This window comes from Pristiophorus japonicus, chromosome 8 (assembly GCF_044704955.1).
Source record: "Pristiophorus japonicus isolate sPriJap1 chromosome 8, sPriJap1.hap1, whole genome shotgun sequence".
Classification (NCBI taxonomy): Eukaryota; Metazoa; Chordata; class Chondrichthyes; family Pristiophoridae; genus Pristiophorus; species Pristiophorus japonicus.
The window spans coordinates 163,224,281-163,252,168 of record NC_091984.1 but is presented as its reverse complement, the minus strand read 5'-3'; the positions used below and the strand labels follow the sequence as shown (position 1 = coordinate 163,252,168).

Sequence of the window (27,888 nt, the reverse complement as noted above, 5' to 3'; positions counted from 1 at the left end):
GCGGGCGGCGTTCCGAGTGTCCGGTGCGAGGAGTTGGCGATCGGGCGGCGAGGCGCGGGCATGGCGTACCAGAGCGTGCTGCAGGAATACCGGCAGATCCCCATCGTGACCCGGGCCTACACCACCGCTTGTGTGCTGACCACGGCGGCCGTGGTAAGGACGGGGACCCCGGGCGACAGGCCCTGCCTCGCGCTGTGCAGCGCTCGGTGCCGACCTGGGCGGGCAGGCGGGCGGGCCTGGCTCCGGGGCCCCGGCTGGGGTTTGTCTTCCCTTCCACTCCCAGCTTTCCCGGATTGCCCAGGAGCCTCCTGGAATGGGGCATGGATTCCCCCCCGGGCAGTGTTCCGAGCTGGCTGGGGGAGCCATGACTGCAGCACCCACCCTGTGGCTGGGTAACATCACTCTCCGTGCCAAGAGCCATGACCAGCTAATGTGCACTGGAGTTTAGAAGGGTGAGAGGGGATCTCATAGAAACGTATAAGATTCTAACGGGACTGGACAGGTTAGATGCGGGAAGAATGTTCCCGATGTTGGGGAAGTCCAGAACCAGGGGACACAGTCTTAGGATAAGGGGTAAGCCATTTAGGACTGAGATGAGGAGAAACTTCTTCACCCAGAGAGTTGTTAACCTGTGGAATTCCCTGCCGCAGAGAGTTGTTGATGCCAGTTCATTGGATATATTCAAGAGGGAGTTAGATATGGCCCTTACAGCTAAAGGGATCAAGGGATATGGAGAGAAAACAGGAAAGGGGTACTGAGGTTATGATCAGCCGTGATCTTATTGAATGGTGGTGCAGGCTCAAAGGGCCAAATGGCCTACTCCTGCACCTATTTTTCTATGTTTCTATGACCGCATGGGGCCAAACTTCTCGTGCCCAGATGCCATGATCAAACTTCCAGCAATGCCTCCAACCAGAATTGGCAACCCATGCGCTGCTTAAGTTGCTGCCATCCACTTCATCTCAAAGTCAGGCCATCTCTCCATTCCAACTTTTCTTGGCCATCAGTGAACTGTACAATTCAAGGTATGGGCAGGTGCTCCCTGTAATGTGCCACGGTCAGAGGCGGAGGGTCATGATCCTCCAACCCGGCCGGGCCTGTGCCAGTGGTGGAGCAGCTAGATTTGGGCTCAGTATTCCTGGGATGTGGAGAGGGGAATCAGCCAGTGTTCATGCAACCAGTGCCCCAAATGTGTGTATGTGGACAGCATTGGTGTGATGTCCTACTTGTATGAATAGCCTGCCGACTTGGGTGCTGACTTTCATAGAATAACTGCAATTCATTGACAATCGGGACTGAAAACTGGGCAGGAAGTGGGGCTATCCAGTGCAATCACCAAGGTGACACGCAGTGCATACATAGCATGCTAACTGATTAACAGCAAATCATACATTGTGCTGCTCTTGTAGGCTGCACTTCAAGCACAACTTTAAGCAGTAAGTTCTTATTGTGGAAAGCTTTGCTCTATGTTGTACTGGGAATATTGGGCAGTGTGATGTATGTGTAATATAATGGAGCAAAGTGCGCAAGTTAAGGAGATAGTTTTGCCACCTGGATCTCATTCTGTTTAACATTTCGTGTAAGCTATTAACAAGGGTGCCTCCTCACCCTAAAAAATAACTGCCTGTTCGTTGGCCATGAAGAGAGGGAGAGGAAATGGACGCCAGTGTTAATGCACGCGGTTTGGGATTGACGTCGGAGGGCTTTTATCATTCATGTGTTGTCCCTTTTATACTGGGCTCCAGGTGGAGCTTGAACCTCCACCTGCTCTGGTCCAATCACAACTACCAGCAGACACTTCAGCAACAGTTTCTCTGAGTAACTTATTATGAGCATGTTACTCTAGTCAAGGAGTTCGAGTGAAGTCTGGCTGTGGGACTGTGACTTGAATACTATTCAGCGTTTACTGTACTCGAGAGTTTTAGAACTGCCCTAACCTCTCAGAATGGCCTCTCGCCATCTTTTTGCCCTGAGGACATTCAGCGTCAACTACACAATGTGAAACTGCAGTCACCTGTAGGCCATACTGGGGTGGGGGCAGGTTCCCTTCCCTGAAGGGCAATAGCGACTCGCAGTTTTCAGAGGCATTTACCTGGTGACAGCCAGCCTGGAAATTACTGGGTTTATTAAATTCAGCTTCACAGTTTGGCATGGTGAGATTTGAACTTCTGACCTCTGGGCTCCTGGTCCAGAACCATTAAATTATTGTACCCATATTTCATAACAGAGTAGTCGATCTCCTGTGGTATTACATATGAGGTGTCAAAACCAAGTGTAACTCAAGCGGGGTTAGAGGATGGGGAATAATTGGAGCAGGGTGCTCAGATGTAATTCATTCATTCGATCATCATCATAGGCGGTTACTCGAACGAGGAGGACTTGTTTCCACAAGAGTTCACAGATGTTTCAATGAAGGACCCGATGTTCCAGTCCTGAACTCCAGTTGAGGGGGTGGAAGATGCCTGTGCGTGGATTTTTTTTAAACGTGTGGTGACCGTTGCACATCAGCCACCACACAGGCTTGATAGAGCTACGCCTTTATCCACTGGCAAGCATTAACCAAGACGACTAGAGACCTGCTCTGCTGCACGGACCTAGTGCGCACACATAACGCAGTGTGGGCTGGTCCTTGCTGCCCCTCGGCCCTCGGCTCTTCTGGGCCCCGTACCCTCATTTGCCGCACCTCCACCGCGATGCTCCAGCTCTATAGCCCCGACCTGCGGTGGTGTTCCCACACAGGTCGGGGCAGCCCACAGTGTTCCAGGGCCCGGTGCTCCAGCTCTATTTATAGCCTGACCTGTGGTGGTTATGAATGACTGTCAGCTGTGGCTCAGTGGGTAACACTCTCTCATCTGAGACAGAAGGTTATGGTTCAAGTCTCATTCCAGAGACCAAGCACATAAATCTAGGCTGACACTCCAGTGCAGTGCTGAGGGAGCGCTGCACTCTCTGAAGTGACATTTTTCGGATGAGATGTTAAACCGAGGCCCTGTCTGCCCTCAGGTGGATGTAAAAGATCCCATGGCACTATTTCGAAGAAGAGCAGAGTAGTTATCCCCGGTGTCCAGGCCAATATTTATCCCTCAATCAACATCACTTTACAAACAGATTATCTGGTCATTATCACATTGCTGTTTTTTGGGAGCTTGCTGTGCGCAAATTGTCTGCCACATTTCCTATATTAAAACAGTGACTACACTTCAAAAGTAATTAATTGGCTGTAAAGCACTTTGAGATATCCTGATGTCATGAAAGAATTTATATAAATGCAAGTCCTTTTCTGGCTCCATGTCAAGAGGTGTCGTCTTCTTGGGCGGTCCCTCGTATCGAGGATGACTTGCTTTCACGTCAAAAAGGGATGAGTTCACAGATGTTTCAATGAGGGACCTGACATTCTAGGTCCCGAACTACATAACGTGAGGTGGCCGTTGCACACCAGCCACCACACGGGCTCGACAGAGCTAGGTTTTGGTCCAGTGGCAAGGATTACCCAAGACAACTGGAGACCTCTGCTGCACGGACCGAGCACACACACATATCGCAGTGTGGGCTGGCCCGTGCTGCCCCTGGGCCCTCGCCTCTCCTGGACCCCGATCACTCGCCGCTCCTGCTGCACTGCCCGCGCTCCAATCGGGAGGTGTAGTTACAGAGTGACAGCTTTACATCGGCAGTTTCTATTCAATGTGGAATTTATTATGGAAAAGTTGACGGGAAGACATTTACATTTTATTCTGGATGACACTGTCGAGGCAGGCTTTATTGCCCATCCCTAGTGGCCCTAAGGCATTCGGAATCTATACTAGTGCAGTCACATATAGGCCAGACTGGGTAAGGATGGCTGCTCCCCTTCCCTGAAGGACATTCGTCACCCAACTGGGTGGTTACCACAGTCTGGCGGTCATTCTCCTGGTGCCTGCCCAGAAATGTCCAGGTTTACTCAGTTCAGTTTCACAACTTGTAATGATGGGATTTGAACTGAAAACTCTGGATTAACAGAAGTGGATTTCGCTCCTTTGGTAGTTGGTGTGAGGATTGAGGAAAGGACTGACTGGTTGTGCGGGGACGGGCGGGCAGTAAGGGGATGGGCGATGTGGATATAGGTGATTCACAGTGACATATGATGTGACAATGGAATTGGGAGTTCCAATAAGATTCAGTTACTGCATTATATTTCTGTCCAGAGTTTTGATTGTTTGAGTGAAGATGGTGAGCCTTCCCTTTGAGCCACTGCAGTCAGTGCGATGACTGTGCTAAGTTAAGTATTTTTACAGAAATGTTATTTCACGAGCCGGCTGAGTAAGGGGGGGGGGGGGCGAGGGGGCGACGTTTGTGTGCTGTGGGCATTAAAGGGGTAAGTTAAAGTTTGGATTCGAGAATGGGATCCCTGTAGCACTTCAAGTTTCCTTTGCGAATGGGGCGGTGTTCAGATAGATTGACTATTGATGCAGGGTACAGAGTACAGTTTGACTTGAGCCGAGTTGGGCTGTGCTGTTCAGATACCAGTCAGACACCATGGCTCAGGAAGAGCAGCTGCTGTCTGCAGTGTGACGTGTCCTTCCGTGCACAGATGATGTGGCACTGGGGGTTTCTGCTGACCTCTCTCACTGGATTAGCTCATGTGGATGATCAATGCAGCATTCGGGAGCAAAATGCGTCCCTCTTTTCCAGATATCTCTCTTTCCTTCCCCCCCCCCACCGGCCCCTGAGGGATAGCTGTCCCAAGAAAGAAATAACTTTGTTTAGCAACTTTCTCCACCTCCGAATGTTACAGCCAATGAAGCGTAGTCACTGTTGTAATGCAGGAAACGTGGCAGCTAATTTACACACAGCAGGTTCCCACAAACAGCAATGAGATAATGACCAGATCATCTGTTTTAGTGATGTTGATTGAGGGATACATATTGGCCAGGACACCAGGGAGAATTCTCCTGTTCTTCAAATAGTCCTATGCTGTCTGACGCACGTGCTGCCCAATGATGTGAATGCAGTGGCTGAGATTTTCAGTATTTGTGAGCTGCAGTGAGTATTGGCAGGCTCTTTGTGGGCTAACGCTAACCCAGACCCTAACCCTAGCCCTAAATGCAGGCTTTTTGTGGGCTAGCCCAGGCCCGAGCCGTAACCCTAAATGCAGGCTCTTTGTGGGTTAGCCCAGACCCGAGCCCTAACCCTAATCCTGGGTGGTGTTACAATTGAGCCTGACTTGCTCTTGCCTGCCATACTTGTATATTCACCAGCATGGCAGAGGATCTTTGCTGATTTTTGTCTCTTCCCCTCCCCGCAATCCTAAAGCCCAGGGCACTGACTGAGATTGATTACTGCAGCAGGAAGCATGGATTAATTCTTGGATCTTCTGGTCTGTACCACACCTTACTATGACTAACCAAAGAAATGAGTCTTAACCTGATGACCAGAATCATCTCTAACCTCCCTGAAATGGATAAAGATACAAGTTAAGCACCTGTATACAAGAGCGTGAACATCGACTGTCTCTGGTGTCCTTCCCGTCCCACTGTCTGTAGTTCAATGGGATGTTTGTGTGCTGCTCACTTGTGTGTGCGGTTTTGTTGGGTCAGACCTTTGGTGCATGAAACTGTGTCCTGTAGTGAGCTGATGCCCTGGAGTAAATTCTCACTTGTCTTTTCACAGCAACTGGAGTTCATTACCCCATTCCAGCTTTACTTCAATCCCGATTTGATAGTCAAGAAATACCAGGTGAGTTGAAGAATGCTTTTACCCCACACTTCATGATGCATTGGTCCTAGATTTATTTGACTCTTTAGCATGCTGTGCAGGGAGACCTGCACTTGCTTGATACCCTTAATCCATTACCGCAAACCGCTTCCACAGTCCCATCACCCTGAAAATGTCACCAACCTTTCCATCTCTGTGAACTTGTACTGATCACTGTGATGGGTTAAGGGATTGGGATGTTGTGTATGTGTATTTCATTCATTTCTGTCTTGCCCTTGTTTTGCAGGTGTGGAGACTGCTGACCAACTTCCTTTTCTTTGGCCCCCTGGGGTTTAGCTTTTTGTTCAATATGATCTTTCTGTATCCTTTGTGTATGGTAGAACGGGATGCCTGATGGGTTGAGGTTAGGTAAGTTTCACACACAGACCCAGCGCTGAGTTCTGACCTGGACGTGATGTAATCAAAGTGGTGGGGCGACAACATTCGCTCCCCCAATCCCAATCTGAACTCACTGTGTTTTAGGGGAAGTCACAGGGCAGTGTTCTACTGCTCCTGATTCTTTTAATGCTTGAAGTTAGATTGAAAAAAAGCTTACAGAACGTGAATCCTGGTCCTTCACTGCACTGCTGGGGCCAGGTCGACTGGTTTATCCGGGATCTTGTGTGTGCCTGATGCCGACTCCCAGTGGAACTTGTTCCTGTCCCCACTCAGCACTGACGACCCTTGCCTGCTGATGAGAGCGTTTGCTGTGATCCAGTTTCCCAGTTAACGGAGTGGCCAATGCTTGTATTTAACAATAGGTTTCATAAGTTTGAATTTTCAAGTTGATCCCTTGGGTGTAATCTGAATAAAGGTATTAGAGAAAGCATTCTTGCTCGTCTCCCACCCTACACACACAAGTTCCAAGTATCCTGTCCCCAGGAGTTGGCGGCCCATATTGGCCCTGTCACACCCGATGACGGATCTCCTTTTTTGCTCTTTGGGTGCCTTTTTCTTTTTAGAAGGAAGAGCAGTGAAGGATGTATTTCAGTGGATCTGAAATTTCTGATGTTTTTTGGTCCTGCTTGCAATGCTCATAGCTTCAGCAATACTGAGCTATGGCAGGAGTTTCCTTTCAACTTGTTTGAGTGGCAGCTGAGCTGTTTCTGGTGAGTGAAGCTTTCGGTAGCTGCCGCTGGGTTAGATATCAACCCTCAATCGTCAATTAGAAGCCTTGCAGACTTTATGCCCTTCAGGTGTGTGAGGGGTTGGTGTGTTGAGCTCTTCCTATTCCACTTCAGACCCGGCCCCAGCAGTGCAGTGAAGAACCAGGATTCACGTTCTGTAAGCTAAGATTTTTTTTCAATCTAACTTCAAGAATTAAAAGAATCAGGAGCAGCAGAACACTGCCCTGTGACTTCCCCTAAAACACAGTGAGTTCAGATTGGGATTGAGGGAGTGAGTGTTGTCGCTCCACCACTTTGATTACATCAGGTCCAGGTCAGAACTCAGCGCTGGGTCTGTCTGTCAGGGCAGTGAGACCACAGAGGCAGCTGGAGATTGCAAGCTATGTGAGTTGTACAGCTGCTGTTGTCTCTTGGCTACTGGGCGTGGTGAGCTAACTGAGAGCTGCTGCGGTTTCTGGGCTGCAGCCTGTGAGGGTTCTGTGCCCAACACCACATTGCTTGCTGGGGTCTATCACTTTCAACTTTTAATGTTCTTTTCAATGCAACTTTAGAAACATTGCCACGTCTTGCCTGGTGTCTGCTTATCCTTACACAGCTGCCAGTAGTTTAGCAACAGTTGCTGAACTCGCTTTAAAATAAAAATGGCCTTTCTGTCTTTTTTTTTGTTTTGATGTAAAATGGTGTTTTTTAAAGGAAGAAGCCAATCATTGGCATTTGCAAGCTGGAAGTGATTGCTCGCTGACTTGACAGCTTCTGAGTAGTTAAATTGACCTGGATTTACCCATGAAGAATCGTGGCTTTAAAGGGTCAGCCAGGATTGCACATCACAGCTGGAGCCAAACTGAACACTCTTTCCTCCCCTCCCCCACCCCTCCTCCCTGCGGCCCAGTTTTCTTTTTGCTTTTCCCAAAGGTATTGATGGGATCCATGAGTGCCCTCCAGTACCTCTCTAAAGTACCATTCTTCTTTCAGAAATCAGCCAGTGAGTAAGCTCATCGATTGTGGGGGTATCACAATCAAGTCCAATCTTCTCATCCAGCGGACACACCTCACTCTTACTCTCCAGCGCACACACCTCACTCTTACTCTCCAGCGCACGCACCTCATTATTTACTCTCCAGCGCACGCACCTCATTATTACTCTCCAGCGCACGCACTCGCTATTACCCTCCAGCGCACACTCTCGCTATTACTCTCCAGCGCACACTCTCGCTATTACTCTCCAGCGCACACTCTCGCTATTACTCTCCAGCGCACACTCTCGCTATTACTCTCCAGCGCACACTCTCGCTATTACTCCAGCGCACACACTCGCTATTACTCTCCAGCGCACACTCTCGCTATTACTCTCCAGCGCACACACTCGCTATTGCTCTCCAGCGCGCGCACTCGCTATTGCTCTCCAGCGCGCGCACTCGCTATTGCTCTCCAGCGCGCGCACTCGCTATTGCTCTCCAGCGCGCGCACTCGCTATTGCTCTCCAGCGCGCGCACTCGCTATTGCTCTCCAGCGCGCGCACTCGCTATTGCTCTCCAGCGCGCGCACTCGCTATTGCTCTCCAGCGCGCGCACTCGCTATTGCTCTCCAGCGCGCGCACTCGCTATTGCTCTCCAGCGCGCGCACTCGCTATTGCTCTCCAGCGCGCGCACTCGCTATTGCTCTCCAGCGCGCGCACTCGCTATTGCTCTCCAGCGCCCGCACTCGCTATTGCTCTCCAGCGCCCGCACTCGCTATTGCTCTCCAGCGCACACTCTCGCTATTACTCTCCAGCGCACACACTCGCTATTACTCTCCAGCGCACACACTCGCTATTACTCTCCAGCAGGGATCTACTGGAGATTACAAAGTATTTACAGCATAGGCCATTTGGCCCAACAGGTCTGTGCTGGTGTTTATGCTCCACACGAGCTCCCTTCCACCTGCTTCATCTAACCCTGTCATCATATCCTTCTATTCCTTTCTCCCTCATGTGCTTACCTAGCTTCTCCTTGAATGCATCTGGACTATTTGCTTCTTCAATCCCTGTGGTAGCACGTTCCACATTCTAACTACACTCCGTGCAAAGAATTTTCTCCTGAATTCCTTTTGGATTTATCAGTGATTATTTTGTATTTATGATCCCTTGTTCGGGACTCCCCACAAGTGGAAACATCTTCTCTATGTCTACCCTATCAAACCCCTTCAGAATTTTTAAATACCTCTATCAGGACACCCACTCAGCCTTTTCTAGAGAAAAGAGCCCTAGCCTGCTCAAATTGATCAACCATGGTTTCATTTCACTACTCTAACCCAAACGTAGCACCCCTCCTGCTGCTGTGGCTCCGATCAGCTAACTCCGCACAGGCCAGAGCTGGAAGCTGCAACTTTCTGGCATGTAGGCTACACCTGCTGGTGCCTTTACCCACGAGGTCTCTGTTGGAGCCACCTGAAGGGAGAGTTAGCACCAATGTTGCCGCACAGTGGTCTAGAAGTCCCGCGCAGGCCGCTCACCGGCCTCTACTGGGAAGAAACTGTGCGTGTGCAAAAATTTGAATGGGCCAATTAAAGGGACTGTGCACTAAAAAAAATTGGGGCAACATTGGTTAGCACGCCTTTAGTATCCTGCGAACTACAGGCTTTATCTAAATGGGTTGAAGCAGGTTAACCCGTTAATGCGACTACATTCAGATTTGTCCAGCAAAAAATCCGTTGGCCCCCGCGTGGCACGTGCAGCTCATCATCTCCAAAGGCAGCTGTGAAAACAGCACCAACTCTGAAAAGGCTTCAGGTTATCTTGTGCTGCCATTATTGGAAGCCTCTACGTAAACTGGCTCTGTCCTTGAGCTATGATTAGATGTTATTTGCATAGGTGGAATTGTGTGTGCGTATTTGAGGTTGTAGCCCCTGATAATTTTTGACCAATCGACCTCCTGTAGTGCAGTGCGTGGGGAGTGCAGACCAAGTGCAGCCTAGGGTGAAGCAGTTTTGGGCGGGGGAGGCCCTGGACCACAGGTGGAATTCAGTCCCAATTTTAAAGCCACACATCTGTGTTTGTTTAAAAATTCTATTATAAATTTCTGTGCTGATACTTATAATGAAAACTGTCTATGTAAAGTTATTATTACCCACTTCCTGCAATTGTTGCGTCACAACGAGGAGAAAAAGCAAGGTCATTTGAGCAGTACTCGACAGAGAATGCATTCTGTACTGGCTCTTTGCTAGAGTGATCCAAAACTAATCCCACTGCCCCGCTCACTCCCCATAACCCTGAATCAATCCCAAACTAATCCCACTGCCCCACTCTCTCCCCATAGCTCTATATCAACCCCAAACTAATCCCATTGCCCCGCGCTCTCCCCTTATCCCTCTATCAATCCCCAAACTAATCCCACTGGCCAGCGCTCTACCCATAGCCTTGTATCTCACGCAGCTTCAAATGTTTAATTACTCTTCCCTTAATAGATGCAAAGGTCTGTGCCTCAGCAATTCCCAGTGGCAAAGTATCCATAGTCCAACATGTTTATCTGAAGACATTTCTCCTATCCTAATGGAAACAGTCTCTGCCCATCTTCATTCAGCCACCCAGAAGGACCTGACCATTCTCCCCTTATTTCAGCATCTACTTGTGTGTTTTTTTTTCCATAGTAGCACAAACGAGAAGGGCAATTGGTCATCTGCTGTGCTGTAAAACCCTGTGATTCTATAGGTGAAAAACATGGGTGAGGACAGAATCAAGGCTTGGGTGTGACACCCCTGTGGTTGAATAGCTTGCCACAACGCGCTGTCTAGGCTGATACAAGAAGAAAGCCAAAGTACGCTAGGGTAGCCAAGGTGTGGTATAATATCTCGGGAGAGGAAGAAGGCTGGAATGAATTTTTTAAAGTGTGATCGACGTTAAGTTGTTCATTCTTGGATACACTGGCTCCAGAGCTCAGAGTCAGCAAAGACCATTCAACCTATCGAGCTTGAGCCTTCCTAACATGTCCAATCACAGCCTGAACCAACCCATTCAATCTCCTGAGTGGAAAGTTCTGCTTAAATATTCTCAGATCCTTAAAAGTAATCAATATCACATCACAATTCACCCTCCAGACAACCTTCCTGTCCATTCCCCCTCCTCCCAGCATTGCCCTGCGGGGTATCTGACCAAACAATGCAGAGTAAGGAATGAGCTTGTGTGCTGGAACTAGAGGAGCTGCTTTGTGAAAGTTAAAGAGAGGAAAAGTCACATTTTGCATAAATTATGCGCTTAGTTCAATTCAATGGAGAATCAAGGGTCTAGCAAGAATGAGGAACTGAAGGAAATTAGTATTAGTTAAAAAAAAATGGTACTGATGAAATTAGTAGGACTGAAAGCCGATGAATCCCCTGGACCTGATGGCCAACATCCTCTGCTTTTGAAAGAGATGGCTATAGAGATAATGGATGCATCGGTTGTCATCTTCCAAAATTCCATAGATTCTAGAACGGTTCCCATGGATTGGAAGGTAGCAAATGTAACCCCGCTATTTAAGAAAGGAGGGAGAGAGAAAACGGGGAACCACAGACCAGTTAGCCAGACATCAGTAGTAAGGAAAATGCTAGAATCTGTTATTAAGGATGTGGTAACAGGACACTTAGAAAATCATAATAGGATTGGGCAAGGTCAATACGGATTTATGAAAGGGAAATCATGTTTGACAAATCTGTTAGAGTTTTTTGAGGTTGTAATGAGCAGAATAGATAAGGGGGAACCAGTGGATGTGGTGCATTTGGATTTTCTGAAGGCATTCGATAAGATGGTTATTAATCAAAATGAGGGCTCATGGGATTGGGGGTAATATACTAGCATGGATTGAGGATTGGTTAATGGTCAGAAAATAGAGAGTAGGAATAAATGGGTAATTTTCGGGTTGGCAGGCTGTAACTAGTGGGGTACCGCAAGGATCAGTGTTTGGGCCCCAGCTATTTACAATCTATATCACTGATTTAGATGAGGGGACCAAATGTAATATATCCAAGTTTGCTGATGGTACAAAGCTAGGTGGGAATGTAAGTTGTGAGGAGGATGGAAAGAGGCTTCAAGGAATATAGACAGGCTAAGTGAGTGGACAAGAACATGGCACATGGAATATAATGTGGAGAAATGTGTCTGGCAATACTTGATCTGGAAGAGCCAGTCAGATCACTGGAAGCTAACATGAAAGGTGTTTAAATGGCATTGGCTCAGTAAGATTCAGCCAGTGCGTTCCGAGCCGTGCTTCTGATCGCCGACGGTCAAATCCCTGGGCTGCTGAGTCAGCTCATTTGGGTCAGAGATTGGGGCACAACAATTGGCCTCAGCTCACGAAGGGGAAGATCAGCCACGTTTCCTACTCCTCATCTGTGTCCAGCGACTCTTGGTGTACAGGATTAGGCTCAGAGTTTGCTGTCCCTGCAGTTGAATAGCCTGCCGACACGCCCTGCCTATGTCTCTTGGGCAAAGTTTTGGCGGGTGAGGCGTATAGGTCTTACCCCAGAGAAGAGTCAGCAGTTGAGGAGGGGAGAAAATCCTCTCCCGGTGGAGAGCAACATGAAAGGCAGAGTTGGAGCCCTGACTGATTTCCCCCCCCTCCCATCAGACACAGAAGTGGGATAACACCTGGGATGAATAGTTCAGTACCATTCTGGGCAGTAGCTGACTGTAATGTCTGAATCTCAGTATGTGTAAAGTGTCTAGTTGCTGTGCGGATAACTGGAGGGTTTGGATTTGCATTGGGATGTTGCCCATAGCACTGGTGGGGATGGGTCTGATGGTGAATTGCACGCTGTCTTCCTTTACTTGGTGTCCCAGATACAGGTACTGTCGAATGTTGGAGGAAGGATCGTTCAGGGGAAGAACGGCTGACTTTCTGTTGATGTTTATTTTCGGCGGGTTTTTAATGACGGTATCCTTCCTGCAGTGTACCCGATTGTTGCAGTAGTCATTGTTACTGGTCTCTCATTATACTGCTTTTACACTTCTCACATTGGTGAGTGCCTCGACGATCATTCCGAACTAGTTGCTGTGGACTGTGTAATGGTGATGCCAGCTCTTTCCCCTGCCTACCCCTATCCCAGGTCTCGGATCACCATCTCCTCCAAATATCCAGGGAGGACGGTGTGCTTTTATACAGCACCTTTCATGGCCTCAGGTTGTCTCAAAGCGTGCTCCGTACAATGTAGTACTACTTGAAGTGTAGTCACTGTTGCAATGTAGGGAAATGATAGCAGTGCAATAAATCATGGGCAGAGGTATATACGGTCTCGCTTAGCACATCACTGGGGTCTGGGTGATGGACCATCAGCAGTGCGAAACATCAAGGAAGCCTCTGTAAATCACTAAATATCTCGAGCAATTTGTCAAACAGGCTGACATGGCGCTGTAGTGTGGATGTGGCTGTTCACCTTTAATTGCGCACTATCCCTCAGATGTCCCCTTGCACCCCAGCACAAATGGCCCACGTGCGTAGCGCCTTCACATCGCGGTGCGGAGTTGGTGTCTGTAGTGTGGCTTGTGAAGAAATTGCTGGGCAGGTGGGCAGTGTGGCTGTACACCTTGGGCCAGAAAGGCTGAATGAAGGGAGGTGTAGCAGTGGGCTATGCAGAGCGTGGCCTACACACCGTGCCTGGAGATCGGTTACACAGCTCTGTTGCCACAGGTCAGGAATAGTGTGGCAATCACTCGCAGGATGGCTGAGAAACATAGAAACACAGAAAATAGGTGCAGGAGTAGGCCATTCGGCCCTTCAAGCCTGCACCGCCATTCAATAAGATCATGGCTGATCATTCCCTCAGTACCCCTTTCCTGCTTTCTCTCCATACCCCTTGATCCCCTTTAGCCGTAAGAGCCATATCTAACTCCCTCTTGAATATATTCAGTGAACTGGCATTAACAACTCTCTGCGGCAGGGAATTCCACAGGTTAACAACTCTCTGAGTGAAGAAGTTTCTCCTCATCTCAGTCTTAAATGGCCTACCCCTTATCCTAAGACTATGTCCCCTGGTTCTGGACTTCCCCAACATCGGAAACATTCTTCCCGCATCTAATCTGTCCAGTCTCATCAGAATCTTATACATTTCTATGAGATCCCCTCTCATCCTTCTAAACTCCAGTGAATAAAGGCCCAGTTGATCCAGTCTCACCTCATATGACAGTCCAGCCATCCCTGGAATTAGTCTGGTGAACCTTCGCTGCACACCCTCAATAGCAAGAACGTCCTTCCTCAGATTAGGAGACCAAAACTCCAGGTGAGGCCTCACTAAGGCCCTGTACAACTGCAGTAAGACCTCCCTGCTCCTATACTCAAATCCCCTAGCTATGAAGGCCAACATATCATTTGCCTTCTGCCTGCTGTACCTGCATGCCAACCTTCAATGACTGATATATCATGACACCCAGGTCTCGTTGCACCTCCCCTTTTCCTGATCTGCCGCCATTCAGATAATATTCTGCCTTCGTGTTTTTTCCCCCAAAATGGATAACCTCACATTTATCCACATCATACTGCATCTGCCATGTATTTGCCCACTCACCTAACCTGTCCAAGTCACCCTGCAGCCTCTTAGCATCCCCCTCACAGCTCATACCGCCACCCAGTTTAGTGTCATCTGCAAACTTGGAGATATTACACTCAATTCCTTCATCCAAATCGTTAATGTAAATTGTAAAGAGCTGGGGTCCCAGCACTGAGCCCTGCGGTACCCCACTAGTCACTGCCTGCCATTCTGAAAAGGACCCGTTTATCCCGACTCTCTGCTTCCTGTCTGCCAACCAGTTCTCTATCCACGTCAGTACATTACCCCCAATACCATGTGCTTTAATTGTGCACACCAATCTCTTGTGTGGGACCTTGTCAAAAGCCTTTTGAAAGTCCAAATACACCACATCCACTGGTTCTCCCTTGACCAAGTAGTGCGCAGTGGAGAAATGCTGGTCTTTGCTGGATATGGGAGGGTTTACTCTTTCTGGTGCCTGACTCACTTCTGGGCTCATCACAGAGCGTGTTACCTAGTCTGTGATAATCAGGAATGATGTTTCACTTGCTTTTTAAATGACCAGTGAACAGAGCACTGGAAGTGTGCAAAGGGCCGATCTCTTGAAATGAACGTGGATGCGAGCCAGCTAACTGTACGAGAGGTACCCGGTGTCAGATCTGCTCTCTTCATGTTCCGTCAGCCTTGACTCTGTAGTACTCAGCTGTTTGGAATCTTTGCGAGCTTGTTCTTTCTGGGCCAGGCCTTCACCATCATGCTGGTGTACATCTGGAGCAGGAGGAACCCATTTGTACGAATGAATTTCTTTGGACTGCTCAACTTCCAGGCTCCCTTCTTGCCATGGGTGCTGATGGGATTCTCACTGCTCCTGGGAAACTCTGTCATCGTTGACCTGTTGGGTACGTTCCAAGTGTTTGAATTTACAAAGTTGTTCATGCTCAACCCAGAAAGCCCTGATTTAACACATCATTCTAGGGCTGATGGTGAGCTGACTGAAAGGGCAAGTGGATGCTTTTCGGGATTACAAAGGGGGATAGCTGCACTGACCGGTCTCTTGATTGCTCCGGTCTTAAGCTTCATAGATGCTGATTCAAGGAATTCACAAATAACCTTCCGGAAATACTAGGGGACCAAGGGTCTAGTGAGAAGGAGGAACTGAAGGAAATCCTTATTAGGCGGGAAATTGTGTTAGGGAAATTGATGGGATTGAAGGCCGATAAATCCCCGGGGCCTGATAGCCTGCATCCCAGAGTACATAAGGAAGTGGCCCTAGAAATAGTGGATGCATTGGTGATCATTTTCCACTATCGACTCTGGATCAGTCCCTATCGACTGGAGGGTAGCTAATGTAACTACTTTTTAAAAGAGGAGAGAGAGAGAGAGAAAATGGGTAATTATCGACCAGTTAGCCTGACATCAGTAGTGGGGAAAATGTTGGAATCAATTCTTAAAGATGAAATAGCGCATTTGGAAAGCAGCGACAGGATCGGACCAAGTGAGCATGGATTTATGAAAGGGAAATCATGCTTGACAAATCTTGTAGAATTTTTTGAGGATGTAACTGGTAAAGTGGACAAGGGAGAACCAGTGGATGTGGTGTATTTGGACTTTCAAAAGGCTTTTGACAAGGTCCCACACAAGAGATTGGTGTGCAAAATTAAAGCACATGGTATTGGGGGTAATGTACTGACGTGGATAGAGAACTGGTTGGCAGACAGGAAGCAGAGAATCGGGATAAACGGGTCCTTTTCAGAATGGCAGGCAGTGACTAGTGGGGTGTTGCAGGGCTCATTGCTAGGACCCCAGCTAATTACAATATACATTAATGATTTAGATGAAGGAAATGAGTGTAATATCTCCAAGTTTGCAGATGACATGAAGCTGGGTGGCGGTGTGGGCTTTGAGGAGGACGCTAAGAGGCTGCAGGGTGACTTGGACAGGTTAGGTGAGTGGGCAAACTAAATGTGAAATTATCCACTTGGGTGGCAAAAAAACGAAGGCAGAATATTATCTGAATGGTGGCAGATTAGGAAAAGGGGAGGTGCAACGAGACCTGGTACATCAGTCATTGAAAGTTGGCATGCAGGCTGTGAAGAAGGCAAGTGGTATGTTGGCCTTCATAGCTAGGGGATTTGAGTATAGGAGCAGGGAGGTCTTACTGCAGTTGTACAGGGCCTTGGTGAGGCCTCACCTGGAATATTGTGTTCAGTTTAGGTCTCCTAATCTGAGGAAGGACGTTCTTGCTATTGAGAGAGTGCAGCGAAAGTTCACCAGACTGATTCCAGGGATGGCTGGACTGACATATGAGGAGAGACTGGATCAACTGGGCCTTTATTCACTGGAGTTTAGAAGGATGAGAGGGGATCTCATAGAAACATCTAAAATTCTGACGGGTCTGGACAGGTTAGATGCAGGAAGAATGTTCCCGATGTTGGGGAAGTCCAGAACCAGGGGACACAGTCTAAGGATAAGGGGTAAGCCATTTAGGACTGAGATGAGAAACTTTTTCACCCAGAGAGTGGTGAGCCTGTGGAATTCCCTACCGCAGAGAGTTGTTGAGGCCAATTCATTGGATATATTCAAGAGGGAGTTAGATATGGCCCTTACGGCTAAAGGGATCAAGGGGAATGGAGAGAAAGCAGGAAAGGGGTACTGAGGTGAATGATCAGCCATGATCTTATTGAATGGCGGTGCAGACTCGAAGGGCCGAATGTCCTGCTCCTGCACCTATTTTCTATGTTTCTGTTTAGCTGCTCACAATGCGAAGGTCGTACCACTGACCTTGGGCTGTGTTTCCAATCTGTGTATGTGAGGGAGCAGATTGTTATAGAGGGGCGGGGGGGGGGGGGGGCGTTGGCGGTGGGGGCACGGATGGGCCCAATGAGGAAGGACGTTCTTGCTATTGAGGGAGTACAGCGAAGGTTCACCAGATTGATTCCCGGGATGGCAGGACTGACATATGAGGAGAGACTGGATCGACTGGGCCTGTATTCACTGGAGTTTAGAAGAATGAGAGGGGATCTCATAGAAACATATAAAATGCTGACGGGATTGGACAGGTTAGAGGCAGGAAGAATGTTCCGGTTGCTGGGGAGCTCCAGGACCAGGGGTCACAGTCTAAGAATAAGGGATAAGCCATTTAGGACTGAGATGAGGAGAAACTTCTTCACTCAGAGAGTTGTTAACCTGTGGAATTATCTACTGCAGAGAGTTGTTGAGGCCAGTTTGTTAGATGTATTCAAGAGGGAGTTAGATATGGCCCTTACGGCCAAAGGGATGAAGGGGTATGGAGAGAAAGCAGTTAAGGGGTACTGATATTGAATGATCAGCCATGATCTTATTGAATGGCGATGCAGGCTCGAAGGGCTGAATGGCCTGCTCCTGCACCTATTTTCTATGGGCCCAGTGTGTGTGGGGTGGGGGAGAGGGGGGAGGGATCCAGTGTTGGTGAGTGTGCGGGGGAGGAGGGGCCCAGTGTTTGGGGGTGAGGGCAGTGTTTGGGGGGGGGGGAAGAGTGGGGAGGGGGAGCAGTGTTTGGGGGGGAGGGGGCCAGTGTTTGCGGGGGGGGGGGGTGCGATGATGAAATGCGGGAGGAGGTCACTGAGGGAGTTTGGGTGAAGAATAGAAGGATTTTCAGTGAGGATGAAATGCGAGTGGCTGCAGACCTGGACTACCCGTGAGTAACAGTGCGGAGGATCCCGATATGATATAACTGTGTAAATATTGAGCTATTGTGTGTGAGGTACTAGTGCACTGATCCCTAGTCCATGTCCCTGTCCATAGCATCAGATAATTCTGCCCAATGGGAATCGGTGTGAGAAGCCCTTGAATAACCTGAAGCCTGTATTCCCTCTGCTTCGATACAGGGATTGCAGTCGGTCATATATATTACTTCCTAGAAGATGTATTTCCGAACCAGCCGGGAGGAGTGAAGCTGCTAGTGACCCCGGGCTTTCTGTAAGTCTTTGCCTCTTTATTTTCTTATTACCGTTTTTGTTATTACAGTGAACAAAATATATTCGGCTAAATCAAGCTGGCTGCTGAGTGCTGGAGTAAATCCCCCTCACTCCACTGGCTGCTGAGTGCTGGAGTAAATCCCCCTCACTCCACTGGCTGCTGAGTGCTGGAGTAAATCCCCCTCACTCCACTGGCTGCTGAGTGCTGGAGTAAATCCCCCTCACTCCACTGGCTGCTGAGTGCTGGAGTAAATCCCCCTCACTCCACTGGCTGCTGAGTGCTGGAGTAAATCCCCCTCACTCCACTGGCTGCTGAGTGCTGGAGTAAATCCCCCTTACTCCACTGGCTGCTGAGTGCTGGAGTAAATCCCCTCACTCCACTGGCTGCTGAGTGCTGGAGTAAATCCCCCTCACTCCACTGGCTGCTGAGTGCTGGAGTAAATCCCCCTCACTCCACTGGCTGCTGAGTGCTGGAGTAAATCCCCCTCACTCCACTGAACATGTATCCATTGTCCTACCTTTTTATGGCCTTAGTAGTTTGACTTTTGTTATTTTTACTTTCTAAGTTTTTTTACCTTCTCTGAATGCCCTGTTCTGAAGGCTGCTGACTGATGCTGGGGGAGGGTTCCCTGGGCACTGGCTGCACTCTTATCCTGCTCCATTGTGAACATAATGTGTGCTGACTGGCTTTTCAACAGTGGACGGTATTATAGTGCTTATGTTACTGGACTAGAAATCATAGAATCATAGACGTTTACAGCACGGAAGGCGGCCATTTCGGCCCATCGTGTCCGCACCGGCCAGCAAGAGGCTATCCAGTCTAATCCCACTTTCCAGCTCTAGGTCTGTAATCCTGCAGGTTGCAGCACTTCAAGTGCACATTCATGTACTTTTTAAATGTGGGGAGGGTTTCTGCCTCTACCACCCTTTCAGGCAGTGAGTTCCAGACCTCCACTGCCCTCTGGGTAAAGAAACTTCCCCTCAAATCCCCTCTAAAACTTCTACCAATTACATTAAATTTATGCCCTCTGGTTGTTGACCCTCTATCCACTATATCGAGGCCCATCATAATTTTATACACCTCAATGAGGTCTCCCCTCAGCCTCCCCTGCTCCACTGAAAACACACCCAGCCTTTCCAATCTGTCCTCATAGCTAAGATTCACCACTCTCGGCAACATTCTCGTAAATCTCCTCTGTACCCCTCTCAAGTACAATCACGTCCTTCCTGTAATGCGGTGACCAGAACTGCATGCAGTACTCCAGCTATGGTCTGACCAGTGTTTTATACAGTTCAAGCATATTCCCCCTGCTCGTGTATTCTTGGCTAAAAAAGGCAATTTAATTTGGGCGTCAATCTTTGCCCCTGTGAGCGGGCTGTGATTAGCGGGTGGACAATAGGTCAATATATAAGGAATATGAGGTGTGGCGAATGTTTGTGGCAGAGGAGCAGCAAGAGATCGTGGCGGAGGTGCGGCAAATGAGGGTACGGGGCCCAGAAGAGGCGAGGGCCCAGGGGCAGCACGACCAGCCCACACTGTGATGTGTGTGCGCACTAGGTCCGTGCAGCAGAGCTGGTCTCCAGTCGTCCTAGTTAACCCTTGCCACTGGACCAAGACCTAGCTCTGTCAAGCCCGTTTGGTGGCTGATGTGCAACGGTCACCACACGTTAAAAGAATCCACACACAGGCATCTTCCACCCCCTCAGTTGGAGCTCAGGACTGGAACATCGGGTCCTTGATTGAAACATCTGTGAACTCATGTGGAAGTTTGAGGGACCGCCTGTGATGATGATAAAGGCAAGCATTCCGTATGCCTTCTTAACCACCTTATCTACCTGGCCTACTACCTTCAGGGATCTGTGGACATGGACTCTAAGGTCCTTTTGTTCCTCTATACTTCAGTGTCCAACCATTTAATGTATTCCCTTTCCTTGTTAACCCTCCACAAATGCATTACCCCACACTTCTCCGGATTAAATTCTATTTGCCACTGTTCTGCCCACCTGACCAGTTCATTGATATCTTCCTGCAGTCTGCAGCGTTCTTCATTATTATCAACCACACAGCCGATTTTAGTATCATCTACAAACTTCTTAATCATACCCCCTAGATTCAAGTCTAGATCATTGATGTATACCACAAAAAGCAAGGGACCTATAGTGAGCCTTCAATCAGGTTAGTCAGACATGACCTTCCATTAACAAATCTATGCTGACTGTCCTTGATTAATCCATGTCTTTTTAAATGAAGATTTATCCTGTCCTTTAGAATTTTTCCAATAGTTTTCCCACCACTGAGGTTAGGCTGACTGGCCTGTAATTACTCGGTCTATCCCTTTCTCCCTTCTTTAAACAACGGTACAACGTTTGCAGTCCTCCAGTCCTCTGGCACCACACCTGAAGCCAGAGAGGATTGGAAAATGATGGTCAAAGCCTCTGCTATTTCCTCTTTTGCTTCGCTTAACAGCCTGGGATACATTTCATCTGGGCCTGGGGACTTAGTCACTTTCAAAACTGCTAAACCCCTTAATACCTTCTCACTCAGTATGTTTATTTCATCTAATATTTCACACTCCTCGATAGCAGTATCTGCATCGTCCCTCTCTTTTGTGAAACCATACCCACATCTTCCTCCTCCACACACATTACCCTCATGGTCTCTAATAGGCCCTACCCTTTCTTTAGTTATCCTCTTGCTCTTAATATATTTATAGAACATCTTTGGGTTTTACTTGATTTTACTTGCCAATAATTTTTCATGCTCTCTCCTTGCTTTTCTATTATCCCTTTTAAACCCAGAGACATGAGTTCAAATCCCACCAGCTAAATTTGGAATTAAAAAGCTAGTCCATGAAACTACCGGATTGTCAGAAAAACCCAACTGGTTCATTAATGTCCTTTAGGGAAGGACATCTGCCATCCTTACCCGGTTTGGCCTATATGTGACTCCAGTAATGTGACTGACTCTTAACAGCCCTCTAAAATGGCCTAGCAAGCCACTCAGTTGTACCAGAATTGCTATGACAGGTACGAAGGACTGCAGCGGTTGAAGAAGGCCATTGGGGGCAATTTGGGATGGGCAATAAATGTCGGCCTTGCCAGCGATGCCCACAACCTATGAATGAATAAATGATTAAAGCAGCACAGACCAAACAAATCTTGTTCACTTTCTGGCGTTGCGTACCAGGTCCAGCCTCCCCAGCCCGGCCTGGCCCATTGTCATTTTTCCACTGCCACTTCAGCACAGGTCTGGGGCTTCCACCACCACACCAGGCAGTACATATATCCACAAAGCTGGCAGAGGAGCTACCCGCAAATCTATTGGATCATGGTAATCACAAACCAGTAATGTGGCTCGAATAACCACACCGAATGCTATGCAATTTGGAGAGTGTCCTGGTATTGGTTGTGTTTGGGAGATGTCCCAATGTATCAGCGAAAGCTCCTGCTTAGTTGTTTGACACGGAACAGGAGCTGGCTGCACTGCCTTGGTGTGACCAGTGCCCAGCGTTCGCTCCAGCCGTCCCTCAGTCGAAAGCTGATATACAAACGTCCCGCCCTGTCCCCCGCCTCGCCCTGTCCCCTGCCTCCCCGCCTCGCCCTGTCCCCTGCCTCCCCGCCTCGCCCTGTCCCCTGCCTCCCCTCCCCGCCTCGCCCTGGCCCCTGCCTCCCCTCCCCACCTCGCCCTGTCCCCTGCCTCGCCCTGTCCCCTGCCTCCCCTCCCCGCCTCGCCCTGTCCCCTGCCTCCCCACCTCGCCCTGTCCCCTGCCTCCCCACCTCGCCCTGTCCCCTGCCTCCCCACCTCGCCCTGTCCCCTGCCTCCCCACCTCGCCCTGTCCCCTGCCTCCCCGCCTCGCCCTGTCCCCTGCCTCCCCGCCTCGCCCTGTCCCCCGCCTCGCCCTGTCCCCCGCCTCGCCCTGTCCCCCGCCTCGCCCTGTCCCCTGCCTCCCCGCCTCGCCCTGTCCCCTGCCTCCCCGCCTCGCCCTGTCCCCCGCCTCGCCCTGTCCCCTGCCTCCCCGCCTCGCCCTGTCCCCCGCCTCGCCCTGTCCCCTGCCTCCCCGCCTCGCCCTGTCCCCCGCCTCGCCCTGTCCCCCGCCTCGCCCTGTCCCCTGCCTCCCCGCCTCGCCCTGTCCCCTGCCTCCCCGCCTCGCCCTGTCCCCCGCCTCGCCCTGTCCCCTGCCTCCCCGCCTCGCCCTGTCCCCCGCCTCGCCCTGTCCCCTGCCTCCCCGCCTCGCCCTGTCCCCCGCCTCGCCCTGTCCCCCGCCTCCCCGCCTCGCCCTGTCCCCTGCCTCCCCGCCTCGCCCTGTCCCCTGCCTCCCCGCCTCGCCCTGTCCCCCGCCTCCCCGCCTCGCCCTGTCCCCTGCCTCCCCGCCTCGCCCTGTCCCCCGCCTCCCCGCCTCGCCCTGTCCCCTGCCTCCCCGCCTCGCCCTGTCCCCCGCCTCGCCCTGTCCCCTGCCTCCCCGCCTCGCCCTGTCCCCTGCCTCCCCGCCTCGCCCTGTCCCCCGCCTCGCCCTGTCCCCTGCCTCCCCGCCTCGCCCTGTCCCCTGCCTCCCCGCCTCGCCCTGTCCCCCGCCTCGCCCTGTCCCCCGCCTCGCCCTGTCCCCCGCCTCGCCCTGTCCCCTGCCTCCCCGCCTCGCCCTGTCCCCTGCCTCCCCGCCTCGCCCTGTCCCCTGCCTCCCCGCCTCGCCCTGTCCCCCGCCTCGCCCTGTCCCCTGCCTCCCCTCCCCGCCTCGCCCTGTCCCCTGCCTCCCCGCCTCGCCCTGTCCCCCGCCTCGCCCTGTCCCCTGCCTCCCCGCCTCGCCCTGTCCCCCGCCTCGCCCTGTCCCCCGCCTCCCCTCCCCGCCTCGCCCTGGCCCCTGCCTCCCCTCCCCGCCTCCCCTCCCCGCCTCGCCCTGCCTCCCCTCCCCGCCTGGCCCCTGCCTCCCCTCCCCGCCTCGCCCTGTCCCCTGCCTCGCCCTGGCCCCTGCCTCCCCTCCCCGCCTCGCCCTGTCCCCTGCCTCCCCTCCCCGCCTCGCCCTGGCCCCTGCCTCCCCGCCCCGCCTCGCCCTGTCCCCTGCCTCCCCTCCCCGCCTCGCCCTGGCCCCTGCCTCCCCTCCCCGCCTCGCCCTGGCCCCTGCCTCCCCTCCCCGCCTCGCCCTGTCCCCTGCCTCCCCTCCCCGCCTCGCCCTGCCTCCCCTCCCCGCCTCGCCCTGGCCCCTGCCTCCCCGCCCCGCCTCGCCCTGTCCCCTGCCTCCCCTCCCCGCCTCGCCCTGTCCCCTGCCTCCCCTCCCCGCCTCGCCCTGGCCCCTGCCTCCCCTCCCCGCCTCGCCCTGTCCCCTGCCTCCCCTCCCCGCCTCGCCCTGTCCCCTGCCTCCCCGCCTCGCCCTGTCCCCTGCCTCCCCTCCCCGCCTCGCCCTGCCTCCCCTCCCCGCCTCGCCCTGTCCCCTGCCTCCCCTCCCCGCCTCGCCCTGCCTCCCCTCCCCGCCTCGCCCTGTCCCCTGCCTCCCCTCCCCGCCTCGCCCTGTCCCCTGCCTCCCCTCCCCGCCTCGCCCTGCCTCCCCTCCCCGCCTCGCCCTGTCCCCTGCCTCCCCTCCCCGCCTCGCCCTGCCTCCCCTCCCCGCCTCGCCCTGTCCCCTGCCTCCCCGCCTCGCCCTGTCCCCTGCCTCCCCTCCCCGCCTCGCCCTGTCCCCTGCCTCCCCTCCCCGCCTCGCCCTGTCCCCTGCCTCCCCGCCTCGCCCTGTCCCCTGCCTCCCCTCCCCGCCTCGCCCTGCCTCCCCTCCCCGCCTCGCCCTGGCCCCTGCCTCCCCTCCCCGCCTCGCCCTGTCCCCTGCCTCCCCGCCTCGCCCTGTCCCCTGCCTCCCCTCCCCGCCTCGCCCTGCCTCCCCTCCCCGCCTCGCCCTGCCTCCCCTCCCCGCCTCGCCCTGCCTCCCCTCCCCGCCTCGCCCTGTCCCCTGCCTCCCCTCCCCGCCTCGCCCTGCCTCCCCTCCCCGCCTCGCCCTGTCCCCTGCCTCCCCTCCCCACCTCGCCCTGTCCCCTGCCTCCCCTCCCCGCCTCGCCCTGTCCCCTGCCTCCCCTCCCCGCCTCGCCCTGCCTCCCCTCCCCGCCTCGCCCTGTCCCCTGCCTCCCCTCCCCGCCTCGCCCTGCCTCCCCTCCCCGCCTCGCCCTGTCCCCTGCCTCCCCTCCCCGCCTCGCCCTGCCTCCCCTCCCCGCCTCGCCCTGTCCCCTGCCTCCCCTCCCCGCCTCGCCCTGCCTCCCCTCCCCGCCTCGCCCTGGCCCCTGCCTCCCCTCCCCTCCCCGCCTGTCCCCTGCCTCCCCTCCCCGCCTCGCCCTGTCCCCTGCCTCCCCTCCCCACCTCGCCCTGTCCCCTGCCTCCCCTCCCCGCCTCGCCCTGGCCCCTGCCTCCCCTCCCCGCCTCGCCCTGTCCCCTGCCTCCCCTCCCCGCCTCGCCCTGGCCCCTGCCTCCCCTCCCCTCCCCGCCTGTCCCCTGCCTCCCCTCCCCGCCTGGCCCCTGCCTCCCCTCCCCACCTCGCCCTGTCCCCTGCCTCCCCTCCCCGCCTGTCCCCTGCCTCCCCTCCCCGCCTGTCCCCTGCCTCCCCTCCCCACCTCGCCCTGTCCCCTGCCTCCCCTCCCCTGCCTCGCCCTGTCCCCTGCCTCGCCCTGGCCCCTGCCTCTCTGGGCCATGTGCATCGGACACTCTGCCACAGGTGTAGAGATCTTTATTGCAGTTCCCACACATGACGTAACTCTGTTTCTTGCTTCTCTCTGAATTATAGGAAGGCAATTTTTGACGGCGCGGAGGAGGATCCCAATTACAACGTGCTCCCTGAGGATCGGCCCGGGGGGTTCAACTGGGGTCAGGGGCAACGACTCGGGGAGCAGAACGAACAGAACCCTAATGCGCGGCAGTGATGCCTCAAGTTCTGACCGGAGAATGGACATTACAGAAACGGAGAAAGTTTATTTTTTATTTTATTTTATGTACAGATTGTGGTGCTTTCAGGACCTTTGATTCCTGACTGTGACAATTAAAGTGATAATTGATCGCAGTTGTTGCATCACCGTCATCGACAAATTCCAGAATGTTTTTAAAGAGTTGGTGGCAGAGTTTCTCATCGTGCTTTGAATACCTTTACTCGTGTGTAAGTCCATTGTATCCAAGCTCTCACAACTTGCCTCATCTCATAGCATCAGAGTGACGGACTCCCTTGGTGTGAAAGTGGCTCTATTTTACTCGTGTTACTATCTCAAACTGGACAGTTGCTGAGCCTCCCAGCTGGTGCGTGATGACAGTATTGAGCCACACAATCACCATGTCCTGTCAATCCCCCAGGCTCGAATGAGTTAGCTGGGCTACAATTGGCCTCAGCAGCCCCGGGTGAAGGAGGAGGAAAAATCCACCATGATTTCCACTCCTGATTGTTATCCTCCTGGGAAATGTGTGCTTTTGCTGTGATGCTCCCCATGTCTGAATATCCTGTGGACAGTCACTGTCCAGGTTCACGTGAAGAATGTCGCCTGTGGACCTGGACACAAGCGAGAGTGTGCACCTTCAGGAGGGGTGGGGGTGTAATTGTGACTGGGGATTGCTCACTGGGTTTTTTAATCTTTCAGTTACAGACCTGGGTTACAAATCAGCCCCGAGCTGAGGGTTTATCAATCCCTGGTAAAAGGGAGCGACTTGTTTGGGGCAGGGGTAGAAACAGAACGGATTTTGGCACAGTGGGATCTCTGCCTGTTCAGCACCATTTGTCTCTGGAGAAATGGAAGCTTCTGACAACCAAGTTTCTTCATAAACTAGTTTCTAATTTAAAAAAGAGATTTCATGCTCTTAAAGGTGTGGAAGCCCTGGTCGTACTGCTGATTTCCCTTTTTATTCCAGAGAGCTGCGGATGCTCCGTCGTTGAGGATATTAAAGATAGCGAGTGATAGATTTTTGAATACTAAAGAGAATCAAAGGATATGGGGATCGATGGGAAGGTGGAGTTGAAGTCGCAGATCAGCCATGATCTTACAGTATGGCGAAGCAGGCTGGAAGGGGCAAATCTCCTACCCCTGTGTTCTGATGATCAGACTGCTGTGTGTGTTGTGCGAGGAGGGCCTTTTGGGGCGCAATCACAGTGGGCAGTGCCAGCAGGAACTGTACCTCAGGAGGAGTTAGTACCTTCATGAGGGACGGAAGGGAAGAGAATTGGTAAAGAAACAATCCACATCAGTGATGGACAGCTAGAGAAAGTAGCTGTGCACTCTCCCTCCCCTTTTTACTGAGGCCAGAGGCCCGAATAAATTGGCAGACCTGAAATGAATGATAATAATTGATAAAGGGAAGATGTGTGTGGCACCAGGCTGGAGACTGATGTAACTTGTGCTGCTATTGACAGGCTGAGCCTGGGGCAGCAGCGTTTACATTGGGGTCCTTATTTCACAGGGTTGCAAGCTTTTGGGGCTCATTGAAGGGGAGTTAGTCAGGTTGATGATATTCTCGGGACAGTGGGCTGAATGGCCCTTTCCATCCCAGCACCATGTGAAATTTGAATTTTTTAAAAACTTGTACTCTACTTATCTACATGAAACCACTTCATGTTGAAGCCTTTTGCACTTCAAAAAGAATAGAATAGACTAGTAATGGGGGAGGAAGATTCACAGGTCAGGCAGTACCTGAGGAGAGACACCGAGTTAACGTTTCGAAGTCATGGGCCAGAGGAATGCCAACTCCCATTGCCATGGTTAGCCAACAGCTCCATTATCAGAGTATCGGTACCAGGATGGGAGAAGGTGAACTAGATGGACCTTGGTCAAGCAAGGAGAGTATTCAAGTGGCTGTGCTCCTCCTCCCCTGGGTTGCAGACCTTGCATATTATAAGTGCAAATTCAGTTGGCAGGAAACTCAATGCAGTGCTGAGGGAGTGCTGCACTGTCAGAGGTGCCGTCTTTCGAATGAGACATTAAACTGAGCTCCATTTTCTCCCCTGCCATATTCTACTTGAAGGAATAAAGTATTTTGCTTTTTCAGCAGTGGATACACACGTTTGCAGTGACTTCTGTATTAAACACGATATATTACCCCGAACTAAAGAGATACAATCTCTTGTGACTTGTGTACATTTTTATTTATTACAAATGTATACTATGATCCTGTGTTTATATTTATAACTTTGTAAATGGGTTGCATATACAGATCATATTTTGTAACCATGAGCACCTTGGAAATAAAATGCACAAAAAAGTTTTTTTTAAAACCCCGGTTGATTGTGGAGAGCAAGGAGTCATTTATTAACTATAACTCTGGAAACTCCAGTAACGAAAGATCAACAGAAAGATGGAGCTCAATATATATCAATGATTTAGACGAAGGAATTGAGTGTAATATCTCTGAGTTTGCAGATGACACTAAGCCAGGTGACGGTGTGAGCTGTGAGGGGGATGCTAAGAGGCTGCAGGGTGACTTGGACAGGTTAGGTGCGTGGGCAAATGCATGGCAGATGCAGTATAATGTGGATAAATGTGAGGTTATCCACTTTGGGGGCAAAATGCAAAGACAGAATATTATCTGAATGGTGGCAGATAAGGAAAAGGGGAGGTGCAACAAGACCTCGGTGTCATGGTTCATCAGTCATTGAAAGTTG

The 27,888-nt window shown here is 51.7% G+C and overlaps 1 protein-coding gene across 2 annotated transcripts; it reads left to right on the top strand.

The window, feature by feature from the left end:
* On the top strand, window positions 1-27,499 carry LOC139268794 (derlin-2-like). Of its 2 annotated transcripts, XM_070887495.1 has the most exons (7): window positions 1-153; window positions 5,647-5,712; window positions 5,978-6,051; window positions 12,649-12,742; window positions 15,034-15,229; window positions 18,197-18,287; window positions 25,039-27,499. In XM_070887495.1, the coding sequence occupies exons 1-7, from the start codon at window positions 61-63 to the stop codon at window positions 25,172-25,174; spliced, it is 750 nt and encodes a 249-aa protein (XP_070743596.1). In that variant the 5' UTR covers window positions 1-60; the 3' UTR covers window positions 25,175-27,499. The 2 variants fall into 2 exon arrangements, with proteins under 2 accessions (XP_070743596.1, XP_070743597.1); XM_070887496.1 differs by lacking the exon at window positions 12,649-12,742 and having other exon boundaries at window positions 15,027-15,229.
* The last annotated feature ends 389 nt before the right edge of the window (window positions 27,500-27,888 follow it).